At 58.7% G+C, this 16,357-nt stretch overlaps 1 protein-coding gene across 11 annotated transcripts; it reads right to left on the reverse strand.

Annotated features, from left to right (window-relative positions):
• Positions 1-2,235: 2,235 nt before the first annotated feature.
• Positions 2,236-15,559, reverse strand: LOC138821260 (arylsulfatase L-like). 11 transcript variants are annotated; one of them, XM_070013396.1, is made up of 11 exons: positions 14,396-15,559; positions 12,313-12,359; positions 11,566-11,730; positions 9,883-10,004; positions 8,729-8,851; positions 7,724-7,844; positions 6,467-6,603; positions 5,485-5,619; positions 5,232-5,394; positions 4,187-4,308; positions 2,236-3,559 (listed from the first exon to the last, which is right to left on the reverse strand). In XM_070013396.1, the coding sequence occupies exons 1-11, from the start codon at positions 15,056-15,058 to the stop codon at positions 2,244-2,246; spliced, it is 3,114 nt and encodes a 1,037-aa protein (XP_069869497.1). In that variant the 5' UTR covers positions 15,059-15,559; the 3' UTR covers positions 2,236-2,243. The 11 variants fall into 11 exon arrangements, with proteins under 11 accessions (XP_069869497.1, XP_069869496.1, XP_069869498.1 ...); XM_070013395.1 differs by having other exon boundaries at positions 7,724-8,150; positions 14,396-15,558; XM_070013397.1 differs by having other exon boundaries at positions 7,724-8,150; positions 14,141-14,480.
• Between the last annotated feature and the right edge of the window lie 798 nt (positions 15,560-16,357).

The following is a 16,357-nucleotide window of genomic DNA, read 5'->3' on the forward strand; positions in this document are numbered from 1 at the left end:
GTCTGGAGGTCGCAGATGCTGCTTCCGGGGCGTGGGCAGGGATGCAGGTGGGAACCGCCCCCTCTCAGGGTTCCCGGATGAGGAGAGGCGCAGGGCGGGGCCTCACATGATCCCCCCGCGGGTGGCTGCAGCCTGCACCTCCCCTCCCCCCAGGCCCCGCCCCAGTGTGAGGCTGGATTCGAACCCGGGGCCTCCAGCAGCAGGCGGAAGCGGAAGCATAAGAAGGAGCCTGGCGGGGAGGGACAAATAAAATCAACGTAAAGAGCACATGCGCGCTGTCAGGCCTGTCTGCCCCGCCCATCTTTCCATGGCGCATGCACAGGCTCCGCCTCTTTGGAACCACTCCTTGCACATGCGCGGTGCACGAGCCCAGGCAGCGTTTCCCTTCCCCTCTGGCCCCTGCTCAGTGTGGAGACAGGCGCAGGGCGGGACAGGATGGTGATGGACAGCTAGAGTGTCCAGTCAGTCACTTGTGGGCGGGGCTTCGGCTTGACAGGACCTAAGACGGAGTAGGAGGCAGGACCTGGAGGTAAATGACAGCTTGTGTGGCCACCCAATTGCAAGGGGTGTGGCCTGAAGTCGACAGGACACTTGATAATACAAGGGGGCGTGGCCTGAAGGTGACAGACAGGACACATGATTATACAACAAGGGGGCGTGGTCTGAAGATGACAGACAGGACAAATGTCCACACAACAGCCAGGGGGCAGGACCTGGAGGAGACAGACAGCCCCTGTGGCCTTTCAACAGCCAGGAGGCGGGACCTGGAAGTGAGAAAAGCCCCTGTGCCCATACATTCACTAGTGGGCGGGACCTCTGGGTGATGGGCACCCACAGCGTCCATAGAGCTAGCCACGAAGAGGCATGGCTTCACACATATCAACTCTCCAGCTACTGGCTTGGCAGGGGGCGGGGCCCAGGGATGATGGACAGCACACCCTGCCTTTCAATATCACCCAAGGAAGAGGCGGGACTGGACCCCCAGCTTCCCTGGGCGGGGCCAAAGTATGGAGAGACAGGCGTGTCAGCCAATCAGAGCAGGGGTCGTGGCTGGAGGAGTCCCCGGGGAAGCCAATGGGTCCCTCCCTCCAGAGAAGACCCGGATGTCGTGCAGGTGCAATGCATCCTAGGCCTAGGGAGACACAGACCTCCGACCTCGACTTATCCTACCGCAATAAGGAGCTATAGGCCCATCTGGGTCAATCCCTGGAGAGGTCATTGGGGACCCCTGGGACAGGCACAGAAGGGGAAGAGGTCGCAGGCCTGGTCATCCACCCATCCATCAACCCAACCACCCCCCCCTCCCTTAGAGTGGTCCAACATCCGGGTACCCCACATCTCCAATCCTGCTGGGCCAATCTGAATCCAAGTTCAGGTAGTTAGGGTCGGGACTGTAGTGTGAGGTCCAATCAGCAGCGAGTTGGATTTGGGAGGGGAGGCTAAGGGGCGTGTCTTACAGCTGGACCAATGACAAGTGAATTAGGAAAGTGAGGACGGGGCTTTCATGGAATAGGCCAATCAGTTGTGAATCTAGGTGGTGGGACGTCCTGGAGGAGGGTGAGACCAAGCCTGTATCCTAGCAACCCACCGGAAATGGTCTGAAATGGAAGGCGGGACTAGTCCAATACCCTAGCAACCACCGGAAATGGCCTGAAATGGAAGGCGGGACTAGTCCAATACCCTAGCAACCACCAGAAATGACCTGAAATGGAAGGTGGGACCAGCCCTGTATTCTAGCAACGACTGGAAATGGTCTGAAATGGAAGGCGGGACCAGTCCTATACCCTAGCAATGACCAGAAGTGGCCTGAAATGGAAAGTAGGCCTAGTCCTATACCTTAGCAATGACCAGAAATGACCTGAAATGGAAGGTGGGACTAGTCTTATACCCTAGCAATGACCGGAAGTGGCCTGAAATAGAAGGCGGGACCAGTCCTATACCCTATGAACGACCTGAAGTGGCCTGAAATGGAAGGTGGGAGTAGTCCTATACCCTAGCAATGACCGGAAATGACCTGAAATGGAAGGTGGGACTAGTCCTATACCCTAGCAACGACCAGAAGTGGCCTGAAATGGAAGGTGGGACCAGTCCTATACACTAGCAACGACCAGAAATGTCCTCAAATGGAAGGCGGGACCAGCTCTGTATCCTAGCATCAACCAGAAATGACCTGAAATGGAAGGCAGGACCAGTGCCCGGCCTCTGACCCCCGTGACCCCTAACTCTGCCATGTGGTGTGGTGCTCACGAGGTTTTATTGTGTGAGAAGTTAGAGGACATAGGCCCGGATGTGACAGGGCCCCGGATGGGAGGCTGGGGAAAGGCCCCGGATGGGAGGCCCAAGGTGGAGGTCCAGGAGGAGAGGCTCAGGATGTGAGAGTCCCCGGATGTGGGAATCCCTGGGTCTGAGAATCCCCAGATGTAAGACTCTCTGAATGTGAAAATCCCCAGATGTGGGAATCCCCGGATGTAAGACTTCCCCAGATGTGAGAATCCCCGCATGTGAGAGTCTCTGGATGTAAAAATTCCTGGATGTGACAATCCCCGGATGTAGGAATCTCTAGATGTGGGAATCCCCGGATGTAAGAATCTCCGGCTGTGGGAATACCCAGACGTGAGAATCCCTGGATGCGAGAATCCCCAGATGTGAGAATCCCCGGATGTGAGAATCCCCGGATGTGAGAGTCTCTGGATGTAAGATTTCCCCAGATGTGCGAATTCCCTGGTCTGAGAATCCCCGGATGTAGGAATGCCTGGATATGAGAATCTCCAGATGTGGCAATCTCTGGATGTGAGAATTTCCAGATGTGAGAATCCCCGGATGTGAGAATCTCTGGATGTGAGAGTCTGTATGTAGGAATCCCCGGATGTGAGAGTCTCTGGATGTGAGAATCCCCGGATGTAAAAGTCTCCGGGTGTGAGAATCTCTGGTTGTGAGAATCCCCGGGTGTAAAAGTCCCCGGATGTGGGATTTCCCGGATGTGTGAATTCATCCCCGGGAATCCCCAGATGTGTCACCAGAAGTGAGAATCCCCGGATGTGAGAATCCCTGGATGTAGGAATCCCCGGATGTGAGAGTCTGTATGTGGGAATCCCCAGATGTGGGAATCTCTGTATTTGAGTATACCCGCATGTGAGTCCCCGGATGTGAGAGGCGCAGGCCAGGATCTGCCGTAGCCCCGGGCAGTTGGGGGTTGGGGGTCGGGTCAGGGTCAGAGGTCGGGGATCAGGCGGTCGCAGGCGCAGAGCAGTCCGGGCGCGCAGCAGGGCTGCAGGTGCGGGCTCCAGGTGTTGTGTGCAGGGGCGAGGGGCGGGGCCGCGCGGGGGCGGCGCGTGCGCAGCATCCGGGCCACCGCGGCCTCCACGCGCCTGCGTGTCGCCATCGGGCCCCCGCAGCGGGCGGGTCTCCCCTGGGTCCGCAGTCAGGTCAAAGAGCAGTGGCCGCAGGTGGCGGGTCATGCGCCACCCAGAGCAGGCGCAGGCAGGGAAACCGAGGCAGGCGCCCGAGCCCGGCGGGTCGAAGCGCGGAGTGGCGAAGTGCAGCTTCCACACCGTGCGGCCTGCGGTGGGTGGGGGGAAAGGAGTAACATCCTGGGCCTCACATCCGGGGATTCCCATCCGGGAATTCACATCCAGGACATCACATCGGGGGATTCACATCAGGGCATTCACACGCAAGACCTTACATTCGGGGATTCCCATCCAGGACCTCACATCTGGGTATTCACATCCGGGGATTCCCATCTAGGACCTCACATCCAGGGAATCACATCCAGGACCTCACATCCGGGGATTCACATGCGGTACTTCACATCCGGGGATTCACATGCGGGACCTCACATCTGGGACCTCACATCCAGGGATTCCCATCTGGGACCTCACATCCAGGGCCTCACATCTGGGGATTCCCATCTGAGGCCTCACATCCGGGGCCTCACATCCAGGGATTCTCATCCAGTACCTCACATCTGGAGCCTCACATCCAGGAATTCCCATCAGGGACTTCACATCCGGGACCTTACATCAGGGGATTCCCATCTCATGCCTTCCATCCAGGTCCTCACATCCCGGGATTCCCACATCCGGGGATTCCCACATCCACCCCCAGGCCTTGCATCCGGGTCTCTGCGTGCATGCATGCAGCTCCCTCTCCCACCCCGGGGCCCGGCGGAGGTCGAGGCACTCACTTGGGCGGTCGAACCAGCGCACGGCATGCAGCCGGGCCTCGCAGTAGTGCAGCAGGAAGTCGTGGCCTGCGGCCTGCGCCATCCCCAGCAGCGCGGGCATCAGGTCCCGGCCGTCCACCTCCCTGCAGGACCCGGATGTGTAGGCTTCTGAGCACTCAGAGACCCAGATGTCCAGGCCAGAGCCCCCAGAGACCCAGATGTGCAGGCCAGAGATCCCAGAGACCTGGATGTCAAGGCTTGAGCATTTAGAGACCCAGATCTGCAGGCTTCTGAGCCCTCAGAGACCTGGATGTTCAGGCTTCTGAGGCCTTCAAGACCCGGATGTCCAGGCTCCTGAACACTCAGAGACCCAGATGTGCAGGCTTCAGAGTGCTCAGAGGCCCGGATGTGCAGGCCAGAGATCCCAGAGACCCAGATGTCCAGGTTTCTGAGCCCCCAGAGACCCGGATGTGCAGGTCTAAGACCCAGGCCTCTGGTCTTATAGACCTGGATGTGCAGGCCTGAGGCCTCAGAGACCCGGATATCCAAGCTTCTGAGCGCTCAGAGACCCGGATGTCCATGCTTCTGAGCCCTCAGAGACCCAGATGTGCAGTCCTGAGCCCTCAGAGACCCGGATGTCCAGGCCTGAGACCTGGACCTAGGTACTCAGAGACCTGGATGTGCAGCCCTGATGCCTTAGAGATGCGGATATGAAGGCCTGAGTCCTCAGAGACCCAGATGTCCAGGCTTCTGAGTGCTCAGAGGCCCGGATTTGCAGGCCTGAGCCCTTAGTTACCCAGATGTAAAGGCTTCTGAGCCCCCAGAGACCCGGATGTCAAGGCCTGAGCCCCGGGTTCTGGGTCTCAGGGACCCGGATGTGCAGGCTCCTGAGCCCCCAGACACCCGGATGTGCAGGTCTGAGCCCTCAGAGACCCAGATGTGCAGGCTTCTGAGCCCCCAGAGACCCGAATGAGCAGGCCTCAGCCTCCCCCCTTGGGATCCCCGAGGCCCCGGATGACCCCCCTTCCCCCCCACCCCGTGGGGACCCAGGCCAGCGAACTCGTACCTGTCCGCCGGAACCCAGCCCCCGGCCAGGCGCACCACAGTGGGGAACAGGTCCATGAGGCTGGTGGGCTCAGGCACCAGGCGCCCTGCGGGCAGCATCCCGGTCCAGCGCGCCAGCCCAGGGACCCGGATGCCGCCCTCCCAGCCCCCCATGCCTTTGCCACCTGCAAGGGGAGGGGCGAAGGGCAAAGGTCAAGGGGCGGGGGCGGGCCGCGTGGGAGGCCCCGCCCGCCCTGCCTCAGTTTCCCCCTCGCCTCGGTGCACGCCGTTGGAACCCCCGAGGCGGGTGCCCCCAGCCCGGGCCTCCAGCGAGGCACCGTGGTCCGACGTGAAGTAGACAAGGGTGCGGCGCCCTAGCCCCGCGCCGTCCAGCGCCGCCAGCAGTTGCCCTGTGGGGGGGGAATGGGTCCGTGCCTCAGTTTACTCCCAGCGTCCACTGTGCCTCGTTTTACCTCCAACATGCACCGTGCCTCAGTTTACCCAACAGGCACCGTGCCTCAGTTTACCCCCAACACTCACTGGGCCTCAGTTTACTCCCAACATGCACCGTGCCTCAGTTTACCCCCAATATGCACTGTGCCTCAGTTTACCCAAATGCACTTTGCCTCAGTTTACCCAAGTGCACCGTGCCTAAGTTTACCCAAATGCACCGTGCCTCAGTTTACCCCGACCCGCTGACCCCGTCCCCGTGCCTCAGTTTACCCCCATCCCGGTGCCTCAGTTTACTCAACCCACTCACCTCGTCCCTGTGCCTCAGTTTACCCAACATGCACCATGCCTCAGTTTACCCCAAAACCCAGTGACTCAGTTTACCCAACATGCACCGTGCCTCAGCTTACCCCTATACGCGGGCCTCAGTTTACCCACATCCACAGTACCTCAGTTTACCCAAATGCACCGTGCATGAGTTCACCCTGAACATGCACCATGCTTCAGTTTACCCAACATGCACCGTGCCTCAGTTTACCCAAGTGCACTGTGCCTCAGTTTACCCCCAACATGCCCAGTGACTCAGTTTACCCAAGTGCACCGTGCCTCAGTTTACCCCAACCCATTGACCCCACTCCCATGCCTGTTTCCCCCATCCCGCTCACCCCATCTCCGTGCCTCAGTTTCCCCCAACTAACTCACCCCACCCCCGTGCCTCAGTTTCCCCATCCTGCTCACCCCACCCCCATGCCTCAGTTTCCCTCATCCCAAGCACCGTGCCTCAGTTCCCTCCCTCCCCGCACTCACCCACCATCCAGTCGAGCTCCTCCACGTTGTCGCCGTAGGCGCCGTGCGCGCTGCGGCCCCGGAAGGCGGGTGAGGTGACCAGCGGGACGTGGACGTGGAGGAAGGAGACGAGGAGGAGGAAGGGGCGGGCCTGGTGCCTGCGGACCCACGTCAGAACCCGCCCCCATCATCAATAACCTCACCGATAACCGACCTGATCAGGTATTGCCAATAATCGATCAGATGATTGATAATCGATCCTGATCTGATCAGATAATACCAATAATCGATCGTGATGTGATCAATAATACCAATAATCAATAGTGATCTGATCGAAAATACCAATAATCGATCGTGATCTGATCAGTTATTACCAATAATCCAACAGATCTGATCAGTTATTACCAATAATCAAACATCATCTGATCGATATGACCAATAATAGAACATGAGCTGATCAGATATTACTAATAATCGAACAGGATCTGATCAATAATACCAATATTCGATCGTGGTGTGATCGATAATACCAATAATCGAACATCATCTGATCGATAATACCAATAATCGAACATGAGCTGATCAGTTATTACCAATAATCGATCATGATCTGATCAATACTACCAAAAATCGATCGTGGTCTGATCTGAAGTCTACCAGATGTCTCTACAGATCTACTAGATGGAACATCCAGGGACCTGAGGTCTACCAGATGTCTATAGAGATCTACTGGATGTAACATCCTGGGATTTGAGGTCTACCAGATGTCTCTGCAGATCTACTGATGGAACATCCGGGAACCTGAGGTCTACCAGATGTATATAGAGATATACTAGATGTAACATTCAGGGACTTGAGGTCTACCAGATGTCTATAGAGATCCATTGATGGAACATGCGGGGATTTGAGGTTGACAGTTGACTATAGAGATCTACTGGATATACATCTGGGCACCTGAGGTCTACCAGTTGACTATAGAGATCTAGTAGATGTACATCCGGGGATCTGAGGTCTACCAGATGTCTATAGAGATATATTGATGGAACATCCGGGGATTTGAGATTGACCGGTTGACTATACAGATCTACTGGATGTATATCCGGGGATCTGAGGTCTACCAGATGCCTATAGAGATCTCCTAGTGGAACATTCGGGGATTTGAGGTTGACAGTTGACTATAGAGATCTACTGGATGTACATCTGGGGATCTAAGGTCTACCCGTTTACTATAGAGATCTAGTAGATGGCATCTGTCCCCCTCCCCGACCCCAGGCTGACCTGTGGATGAAGGCCTCAGCCTCCCGCAAGAAGAGCCCCGCGCTGGCCTCGAACCTCAGAGGCTGCTGGACGACCTGGTGATCCCTCATCAGGAAGCAGTCGGCGTGGACGATGAAGACACCTAAGAGGCGGGAGGTGCAGGCCAGGAGCAAGGCCCCACATCCGGGGCCCAGTACCCAGGGCACCCAGCGCAGGCCCAGCAGGCCCGTGAGCTTCCCAGCGGCCAGGCAGAGCAGGGAAAGCAGCAGCAGCTGCGCCCCCAGGTCCAGGGGCCCTTGCAGACGCGCTCGCTTCTCCGAGGGCTCCACTTGTAGGCAGTCCCCCATCAGGGTGAAGGGGACCCCGAAGAAGGAGTCGAACCCGTGGTTCAAGGGGTGGTGGCAGTGGTCAGTGGGGGACTCACAGTTGAGGCCCAGGTGCCATTTGCCTTGAGGGGAAGAGATGGATGGATGAGTGAATGGATGGGTGGATGGGTCGATGGATGGGTGGATGGGTGGATGGATGGGTGGATGGATGGGTGGGTGGATGGATGGGTGGATGGATGGATGGATGGATGGGTGGATGGATGGATGGATGGATGGATGGATGGGTGGGTGGGTGGGTGGATGGATGGATGGATGAATAGGGGAATGGGTGGATGGATGGATGGGTGGATGGATGGATGCACAGTGGATGGATGGATGGGTGGATGGGTGGATGGATGGATGGATGGATGGGTGGGTGGATGGATGGATGGATGAATGGAAGGGTGGATGGATGGGTGGGTGGGTGTATGTATGTATGTATGGATGGATGGATGGGTGGATGGATGAATGGATGGGTGGATGGGTGGGTGGATGGATGAATAGGTGGATGGGTGGATGGATGGAAGGATGAGTGGATGGATGGATGGATGGATGGGTGGATGGGTGGATGGATGGATGGATGGATGGGTGGATGGATGGATGGATGGGTGGATGGATGGGGGATGGGTGGATGGATGGATGGATCCGATTTCTCTCTTACCTATGAGGCCGGTGGCATATCCCTGCTCCTGCAGGATCTTGGCAAAGGTGATCTCGGAGGTGGGCAGCCCGCCAGACACGGCCGCCCACTGCAGCACGCGCGCCCCGTTGGTGGTCACCATGCCTTCCAAGAGAGAGGAGAAGGACCCTAGGTCAGTGATGATGGCATCCTGAGTCAGGAGGGGGCATCTAGCACCTTCAGGGGGAAGGCCTGCTGTGTCTGGGATAGCCTGGGACCTGCCCACCTGGGGTGGAAAGGACCCCAGCCCTGGGAGCCCCTGGGGGAAACCAATATGGCGTAACTTCCAGTTTCCTGGCAGTTCAGGGGAGAAGTCCCAGAGTCTCAGGGATTTGAACCTGAGATCCTCAGAGTAGTCCTCTCCTCCCTCTGGTGGACCTCAGTGCCCTAGATGTTGGGCCTCAGTTCCCTGGATGTTGGACCTCAGGTCCCCGGATGTTGGATGTTAGTATCCCGGATGTTGGCCCTCAGATCCCGGATGATGGAGTTCAGTGCCCTGTATGGTGGATATCAGGACCCCAGATGTTGGACTTCAGTTACCCGGATGTTGTAGCTCAATTCCCTGGATGTTGGATCTTACTACCCCGGATATTGGAGCTCAGGTTCAGGTATGTTGGCCCTCAGATCCTCAGATGTTGGAGCTCAGTTCCCTGGATGTTGGGGCTCAGGTTCCTGGATTTTGGATCTTAGTACCCCAGATGGTGGATGTAAGGTCCTCGGATGTTGGAGTTCAGTTCCCAGAATGTTAGGCCTCAGATCCCCGGATGTTGGATCTTAGTACAATGGATGTTAGAGATAAGGTTCCCGAATGTTAGAGTTCAGTGCCCCAGATGTTGGTGCTCAGATCCCCAGATGTTGGATCTTAGTAACCCGGATGTTAGAGATGAAGTCCCTGGATGTTAGAGCTCAGTGCCCCGGATGTTGGTGCTCAGTTCCCCGGATGTTGGGCTTTAGATCCCCGGATGTTGGGTTTCAGATCCCCAGATGTTGGGTTTCAGATCCCCAGATGTTGGATATCAGGTCCACGGATGTTGGATCTTAGTACCCCGGATGTTGGCTCTCAGATCCCCGGATGTCCCGACCCCGCCTCCCCCCCAGCTCTCCCTCTGTTCCCCGGATGTCCCCCCCATACCGACCCAGGCACACAGGGTAGCGTCCCGTCAGGAAGGCCGCGCGGCTTGGGCTGCAGACGGACGCTGCCGCCAGGTGCTGGGTCAGCCGCACGCCATCCCGGGCCAGGCCGTCCAGGTGCGGGGTGCTGTGGGGGGAGAGGGAAACTGAGTCACAGCCAAGAACATACGGGGACCTGGGTCTAACATCCGGGATCTAATGCCCAACATCCCAGGAGCTAAACTCCAACATCCGGGGCCCTGAGATCCCACATCCGGGGATCTAAGATCCAACATCCGGGGACCTGAGATCCCACATCCGGGGTACTAAGATCCAACATCTGGGGACCTGAGGTCCAACATCTGGAGACCTGGCATCCAACATCTGGGAACCTGAGGACCAACATCCGGGGATCTAAGATCCAACATCTGGGGCCCTGAGATCCCACATCCAGGGTACTAAGATCTATATCTGTGGACTGGGCTCCTACATCCAGGGATCTAAGGCCCAACATCCGGGGACCTGAGGGCCAACATCCGGGTATCTGATCTCCAACATCCGGGGACCTGATCTTCAACATCCAGGGAACTGAGATCTAACATCCTGGGAATTGAACTCCAACATCCAGGGACCTAACATCCAACATCCAGGGACCTGAGGTCCACTAGATGTCTATACAGTTCTCCTGGTGGAACATCCGGGGAACTGAGCTCAAATATCCGGGGTACTAACATGTAACATCTGGGGACCTGATATCCAACATCCGGGGCAGTAAGATTCAACATCTGGGGACCTGATCTCCAACATCCGGGGACCTGATCTCCAACATCCGGGGACCTGATCTCTAACATCCGAGGACCTGACATCTAACATCCGGGGTACTAACATCTAACATCCGGGAACCTGATTTCCCACATCCGGGGCATTAAGGTCTAACATCCGTGGACCTGTCCTCCAACATCCGGGGCACTAACATCCCACATCCGGGGATCTGATATCCAACATCCGGGGTACTAATATCTAACATCCGGGGACCTGATATCCAACATCCGGGACACTAAGATCTAACATCCAGGCACCTGGGCTCCTACATCCGGAGGAATAAGATCCAACATCCGGAGTCTGAGCTACAACATCTGGTGTCCTAATATCTAACATCCGGGGACCTGAGCTCCACATTCGGGGCACTAACCTCCAACATCTGGGGACCTGAACTCCTACATCCGGAGCACTGAAGTCCAATATCTGGGGACATGATCTCCCACATCCAGGGTACTAAGATTTAACATCCCGGGACCTGATATCCAACATCCGGGACACTAAGATCCAACATCTGGGGACCTAGTCTCCAACATCCGGGGTACTAACATCCAACATCCGGGGAACTGAAGTCCAACATCCAGGAACCTGATTTCCCACATCGGGGGTATTAAGATTTAACATCCGGGGACCTGATATCCAACATCCGGGGACCTGGTCTCAAATCCGGGGTACTAACATGTAACATCCGGGGACCTGATATCCAACATCCGGGGCACTAAGATCCAACATCCTGGGATCTGATATCCAACATCCACAATACTAACATCCAACATCGGGGAACTGAGTTACTAGATGTCTATACAGTTCTCCTGGTGGAACATCCAGGGATCTGAGCTCCCACATCTGGGTAACTAAGGCCTCACATCCGGGCCTCCCCCTCTGCTCACCGCAGGCTGCGGTTCCCGAAGCTGCCCAGGTCGCCTAGGCCCAGGTCGTCGGCCAAGAGCAGCAGGAAGTTGGGGCGCGAGGTGGCGATGCCTGTGCAGGGGCCAGGAGGGAGGAAGAGGAGGAGGAGGAAGGCGAGGGGTGGGGCTGCACAGCCGCTGTGCGACCTGAGGAGGAGAGAGAGGAGGAGGAGGGGTGGATGGGTGGATGGATGGGAGGATGGATGGATGGCTGGATGGATGGATGGGTGAATGGATGGGTGGATGGATGGATAGATGGATGGATGGATGGGTGGGTGGGTGGATGGATGGGTGAATGGATGGGTGGATGGATGGATGGTTGGATGGATGAGTGGATGGATGGATGGGTGGATGGGTGGATGGGTGGGTGGGTGTATGGATGGATGGATGGGTGAATGGATGGGTGGGTGGATGGATGGATGGATGGGTGGGTGGATGGATGGATGGATGGGTGGGTGGATGGATGGATGGATGGATGGATGGATGAATACGTGGATGGGTGGATGGATGGATCGGTGGATGAATAGGGGGATGGATGGATGGGGATATGGATGGATGGATGGATGGGTGGGTGAATGGATGGATGGATGGATGGATGGGTGGGTGGATGGATGTTTGGGTGGATGGGTGGATGGATGGGTGGATGGGTGGATGGATAGGTGGATGGATGGATGGGTGGATGGGAAGAGGGATGGAAGGACGCCCCCTCCCTCCAGGCCCTCTCCTGACCAACATGGCTTCCAGGATCGCGTCCTTCTCATGATGCTCCCCGTTTCCTGGAAGAGAAGGCCAGAAGCAGGAAGTGGGGAAGAGCTGAGGAACATCCGGCCACCCCAGGGCCAGGCTGCTGTTGTCCCCACCAGTACATCAGCCCCTCACCTCGTCTTTCCAGGCCTGTGGCGGGGCCCTGCAGCCCCCACCCCGAGGCATGGTGGGACATGCGGGGGGGCTCCAAAAAGCAATCGAAGCCCCCCCACCCCGGGTCCCCACACCTCTCCCCATGTTCCCCAGAAGACGAACTCACATCCACAGTTCTCTGCCATCAGCGCCTGGGCCTGCTGCTCTCCCTGCCAGCCAGGAAGCTCGCAGGACTCAAATGTCCACGTCACTCCAGCAGCCAGAACTCCACAACCCCCCTCAAAAATAAAAGTCCCCTTGTTCCTTGGAAAGCACCACATCTCCCCCTCCAAAATAAAAGTCCCCTTTGTTCCCTAGAAAGGAACAGGATTGGTGCTGAAGGGGAAGGAGGGGAAGGAAGGAAAAAGCCCGGAGTTGCTGGGCTGGGCGCCAAGAAATTGCCAGACCTGGCAGAGGCAGGAGGAAGGGGAGAAGGGTAACCTCGAGAACTACATGGAGGGCTGCAATAAGAGTCAGGACCGTCAGGGAGCGTGGCCTGTGCCCAGGGGGCATGGTCTGCGCTCAGTAGGGTGTGGCCAGAGCTCAGGAGGGCGTGGCCTGGGCTGGGAATGTAGTGAGGGTCCCAGAAGGGCGTGGCCTGTGCTAGGAGCGGAAATGAGGGCGTGCCCTGTGCTGGGCGGAATTGAGGGTCTCAGGAGGGCGTGGCCTGTGCTCAGGAGGGCGTGGTCTGTGCTGGGGAGGAAATGAAGGTCTCAGGAGGGCGTGGCCTGTGCTGGGATGGAAGTGAGGGACTCAGGAGGGCGTTGCCTGTGCTGGGATGGAAGTGAGGGACTCAGGAGGGCGTGGCCTCTGCTGGAGCTAAACTGAGGGTCTCAGGAGGGAGTGGTCTGCAATGAGGCGGAAGTGAGGGTCTCAGGAGGGTGTGGCCTGCAACGAGGAGGAAGTGAGGGACCTATGTGGGCGTGGCCTGCGCTGGGGCGGAAGTGAGGGTTTCAGGAGGGCGTGGCCTGTGTTGGGAAGGAAGTGAAGGTCTCAGGAGGGCGTGGCCTGTGCTGGGAATGTAGTGAGGGCCCCAGGAGGGTGTGGCCTGTGCTAGGAGCGGAATTGAGAGTGTGGCCTGTGCTGGGCGGAAATGAGGGTCTCAGGAGGTCTTGGCCTGTGCTGGGGCAGAAGTGAGGGTTTCAGGAGGGCGTGGCCTGCGCTGGGGTGGAAGTGAGGAAGAATTCCATCCAGAAGCAGCACGGCTGCTTTATTGCCTCCGAGTCTGGGAAAGGACCCCAACGGCCCAAAGCGCAGCTGGAGCCCGGGGCCAAGGTGTGGAGCTCCCGCTCCGCCCACATCCGGGTTCCACCTCTCACATCTGGGTCTCAACCCCTCACATCCGGGTCCAAACCACTCACATCCAGGTCCAAACCCCTCACATCCGGGTCCTGGCGCCTGCCAGTGGACCTGGAGATAAGTGACATCCTGGTACTCGCCTCCACGTCTGGCTTCCCGGATCTGGAGATCCCTAACATCTGGGTACTCACCACACATCCAGGTTCACGGACCTGGAGGTCCCTAACATCTGGGTACTCACCCCACATCCAGGTTCAGGGACCTGGAGGTCCCTAACATCCGAGTACCCAGCCCACATCCAGGTTGACGGACCTGGAGTCACTAAGATCCGAGTACCCAGCCCACATCCGGGTTCACGGACCTGGAGGTCCCTAACATTTGGGTAGTTCCAATTCCACATGTCGGTCTTGGACCCTCAGTGGATGTGGAGGGACCTGACATCCGGGATCCTCACGTCACATCCGGGTCCTAGACCCTGTCAGTGGAAGGAGAGGAGCGTGACATCCGGGACTCCACATGCCACAGCCAGGCCTGTGTGTGTGATATCCGGGTCCCGCCCAGCACACATCCGGGTCCCTGCCACAGTCCACATCCGGGTTAATGGACGTGGACTTACATAACGTCCGGGTTCCCCATGCAACATCCGGGTCCTGGCCCCACAGTGGACCTGGAGATAGGTGACATCCGGGTCCCCCAGTCCACATCCGGGTCCTGGCCCCTCAGTGGACCTAAGATAAGTGACATCCGGGTCCCTGACGCCACATCCAGGTGAGTGGACATGGAGGAGGGTGACATCCGGGTCCCCCAGTCCACATCCGGGTCCTGGCCCTTCAGTGGACCTGGAGATAAGTGACATCCGGGTTCCCCAGGCCACATCTGGGTCAGTGGACACGAATGAGGGTGACATCCGGGTCCCTCCCAGTCCACATCTGGGTACTGGCCCCTCAGTGGACATGAAGGAAGGTGACATCCGGGTCCCTCCTCGTCCACATCCGGGTCTTGACCCATCAGTGCATCTGGAGGAAAGTGACATCCGGTTCCTCCATGCCACATCCGGGTCAGTGGAAATGGAAGAAAGTGACATCCGGGTCCCTTCTAGTCCACATCCTGGTCCTGGCCGCTCAGTCAGTGGACCTGGAGATAGGTGACATCCGGGTCTTTCCCAGTCCACATCTGGGTCCCTCCCAGTCCACATCCAGTTCCTAGCCTCTCCGTGGCCTCTGGTCGGACCGCAGCTTCTGTACAGCACGCACAGGTTCGGAGCCCCACATCCGGGCATCTTCCGGCTGGGGTGCAGGAGTCTTGCTGGAGCTGGATATCAGGGTCTCACGCGGTTTCCCGGCAACTGAACCCAGCGGCCTAGAGGCAGGAATGAAGCCCCACATCCGGGTCTTCTCGGTCTGTTGCCCGGCAACCAAACGCAGAGGCCTAGACGCTGCGGTGGAGCCCAAAGTCCTGGTATCTTCACTTGGTTGCCCGACAACCGAACGCCGCGGCCTAATGGCAGGAATGAAGGCCCACATCTGGGTCTCCTCAGTCCGTCGCCCTGCCATGGCACCCAGCGGCCTAGTGGCGGGAATGAAGCTGAACATCCTGGTTTCCGGCGTGCGGGGGGCGTGTCTGGGCAGCGCCCCGGGGCGGGCGCGGCAGACGTAGGCGCTGCGGTCGCGCTCGGAGGCGGCGCGCACCTCCAGGCTGCCGTCAGTGCCCAGCGTGAAGCGGCCTCTCCTCTGCGGCCCACGAAGCACCAGCCCGCCGGGCAGGTGCCAGGACACCGGAAGCATGGAGGTGGGGCAGCGCAGCCGGAAGCTGCCGCCCAGCGGCACACGCAGCGCCGCTCCTGACGCCGCCCCAGGGGGCGGAGTCAGCACCTCAGAGGGTGGAGTCGGCGCGTCAGAGGGCGGAATCAGTGCCCAAGATGGCGGGGCAGGCGCGTGATGGGGCGGAGCTGGCACACCAGTGGGTGGAGCCAACGCCTCAGAGGGCGCAGTCAGCGCCCAATATGGCGGGGCAGGCGGGCCAGGGGGCGGAGCTGCCTCAGAGGGCGGAGCCAGTGCACCAGGGGGCAGAGCCAGCGCCCAAGATGGCAGGGCAGGTGTGTGACGGGGCGGAGCTGGCGCGCCAGGGGGCGGAGTCAACGCCTGAGAGGACGGAGCCAAAGCCGCAGGGGGCAGAGCCCGCGCCCACCATGGCCGCAGCCGCACCCACATCCGGGCTTCACCTGCCGGGTTGCGTGCAACACACGCCACGGCGTAGCTGCCACCGCTGTGCAGCGCACGCACATCCAGGATTTCCAACGTCCCGTGCGCATCCACGCTGATCCCTCCCCCAGTGCGACTGCCATACGGGACTGGAAGTACCAGCCCGCCGGGAAGTTCCCACAGCAGGCGGGGCTCGGGGACGCCATCCGCCTGGCAGCGCACGCGCAGACGCACCACGGGGGAGACCCGGATGTCGTCGTTCACGTCGTCATGGACGTCAGGCGTGACCCGGATGCGCGGCGCCCGCAGCTGCACGTGTAGGCGCACGGTGGCGCGCCGGCCCCGCCCCGCCATGCACGTGTACGTGCCTGCGTCGG

This window comes from Dipodomys merriami, unplaced genomic scaffold (assembly GCF_024711535.1).
Source record: "Dipodomys merriami isolate MVZ:Mamm:240054 unplaced genomic scaffold, mDipMer1.0.p SCAF_901, whole genome shotgun sequence".
In the NCBI taxonomy this organism is placed as follows: domain Eukaryota; kingdom Metazoa; phylum Chordata; class Mammalia; order Rodentia; family Heteromyidae; genus Dipodomys; species Dipodomys merriami.

Coding starts and splice junctions, on each gene's coding strand:
- LOC138821260 (XM_070013395.1), bottom strand. CDS start 15,058: ATGCCCGGATGTGGGGCTCCGAACCTGTGCGTGCTGTACAGAAGCTGC. Junction 12,360..14,395: donor ATGGGGAACCCGGACGTTAT/GTAAGTCCACGT, acceptor CTTCTCTTCCAG/GAAACGGGGAGCATCATGAG. Junction 3,560..4,186: donor GCGCTGGTTCGACCGCCCAA/GTGAGTGCCTCG, acceptor CACCCACCGCAG/GCCGCACGGTGTGGAAGCTG.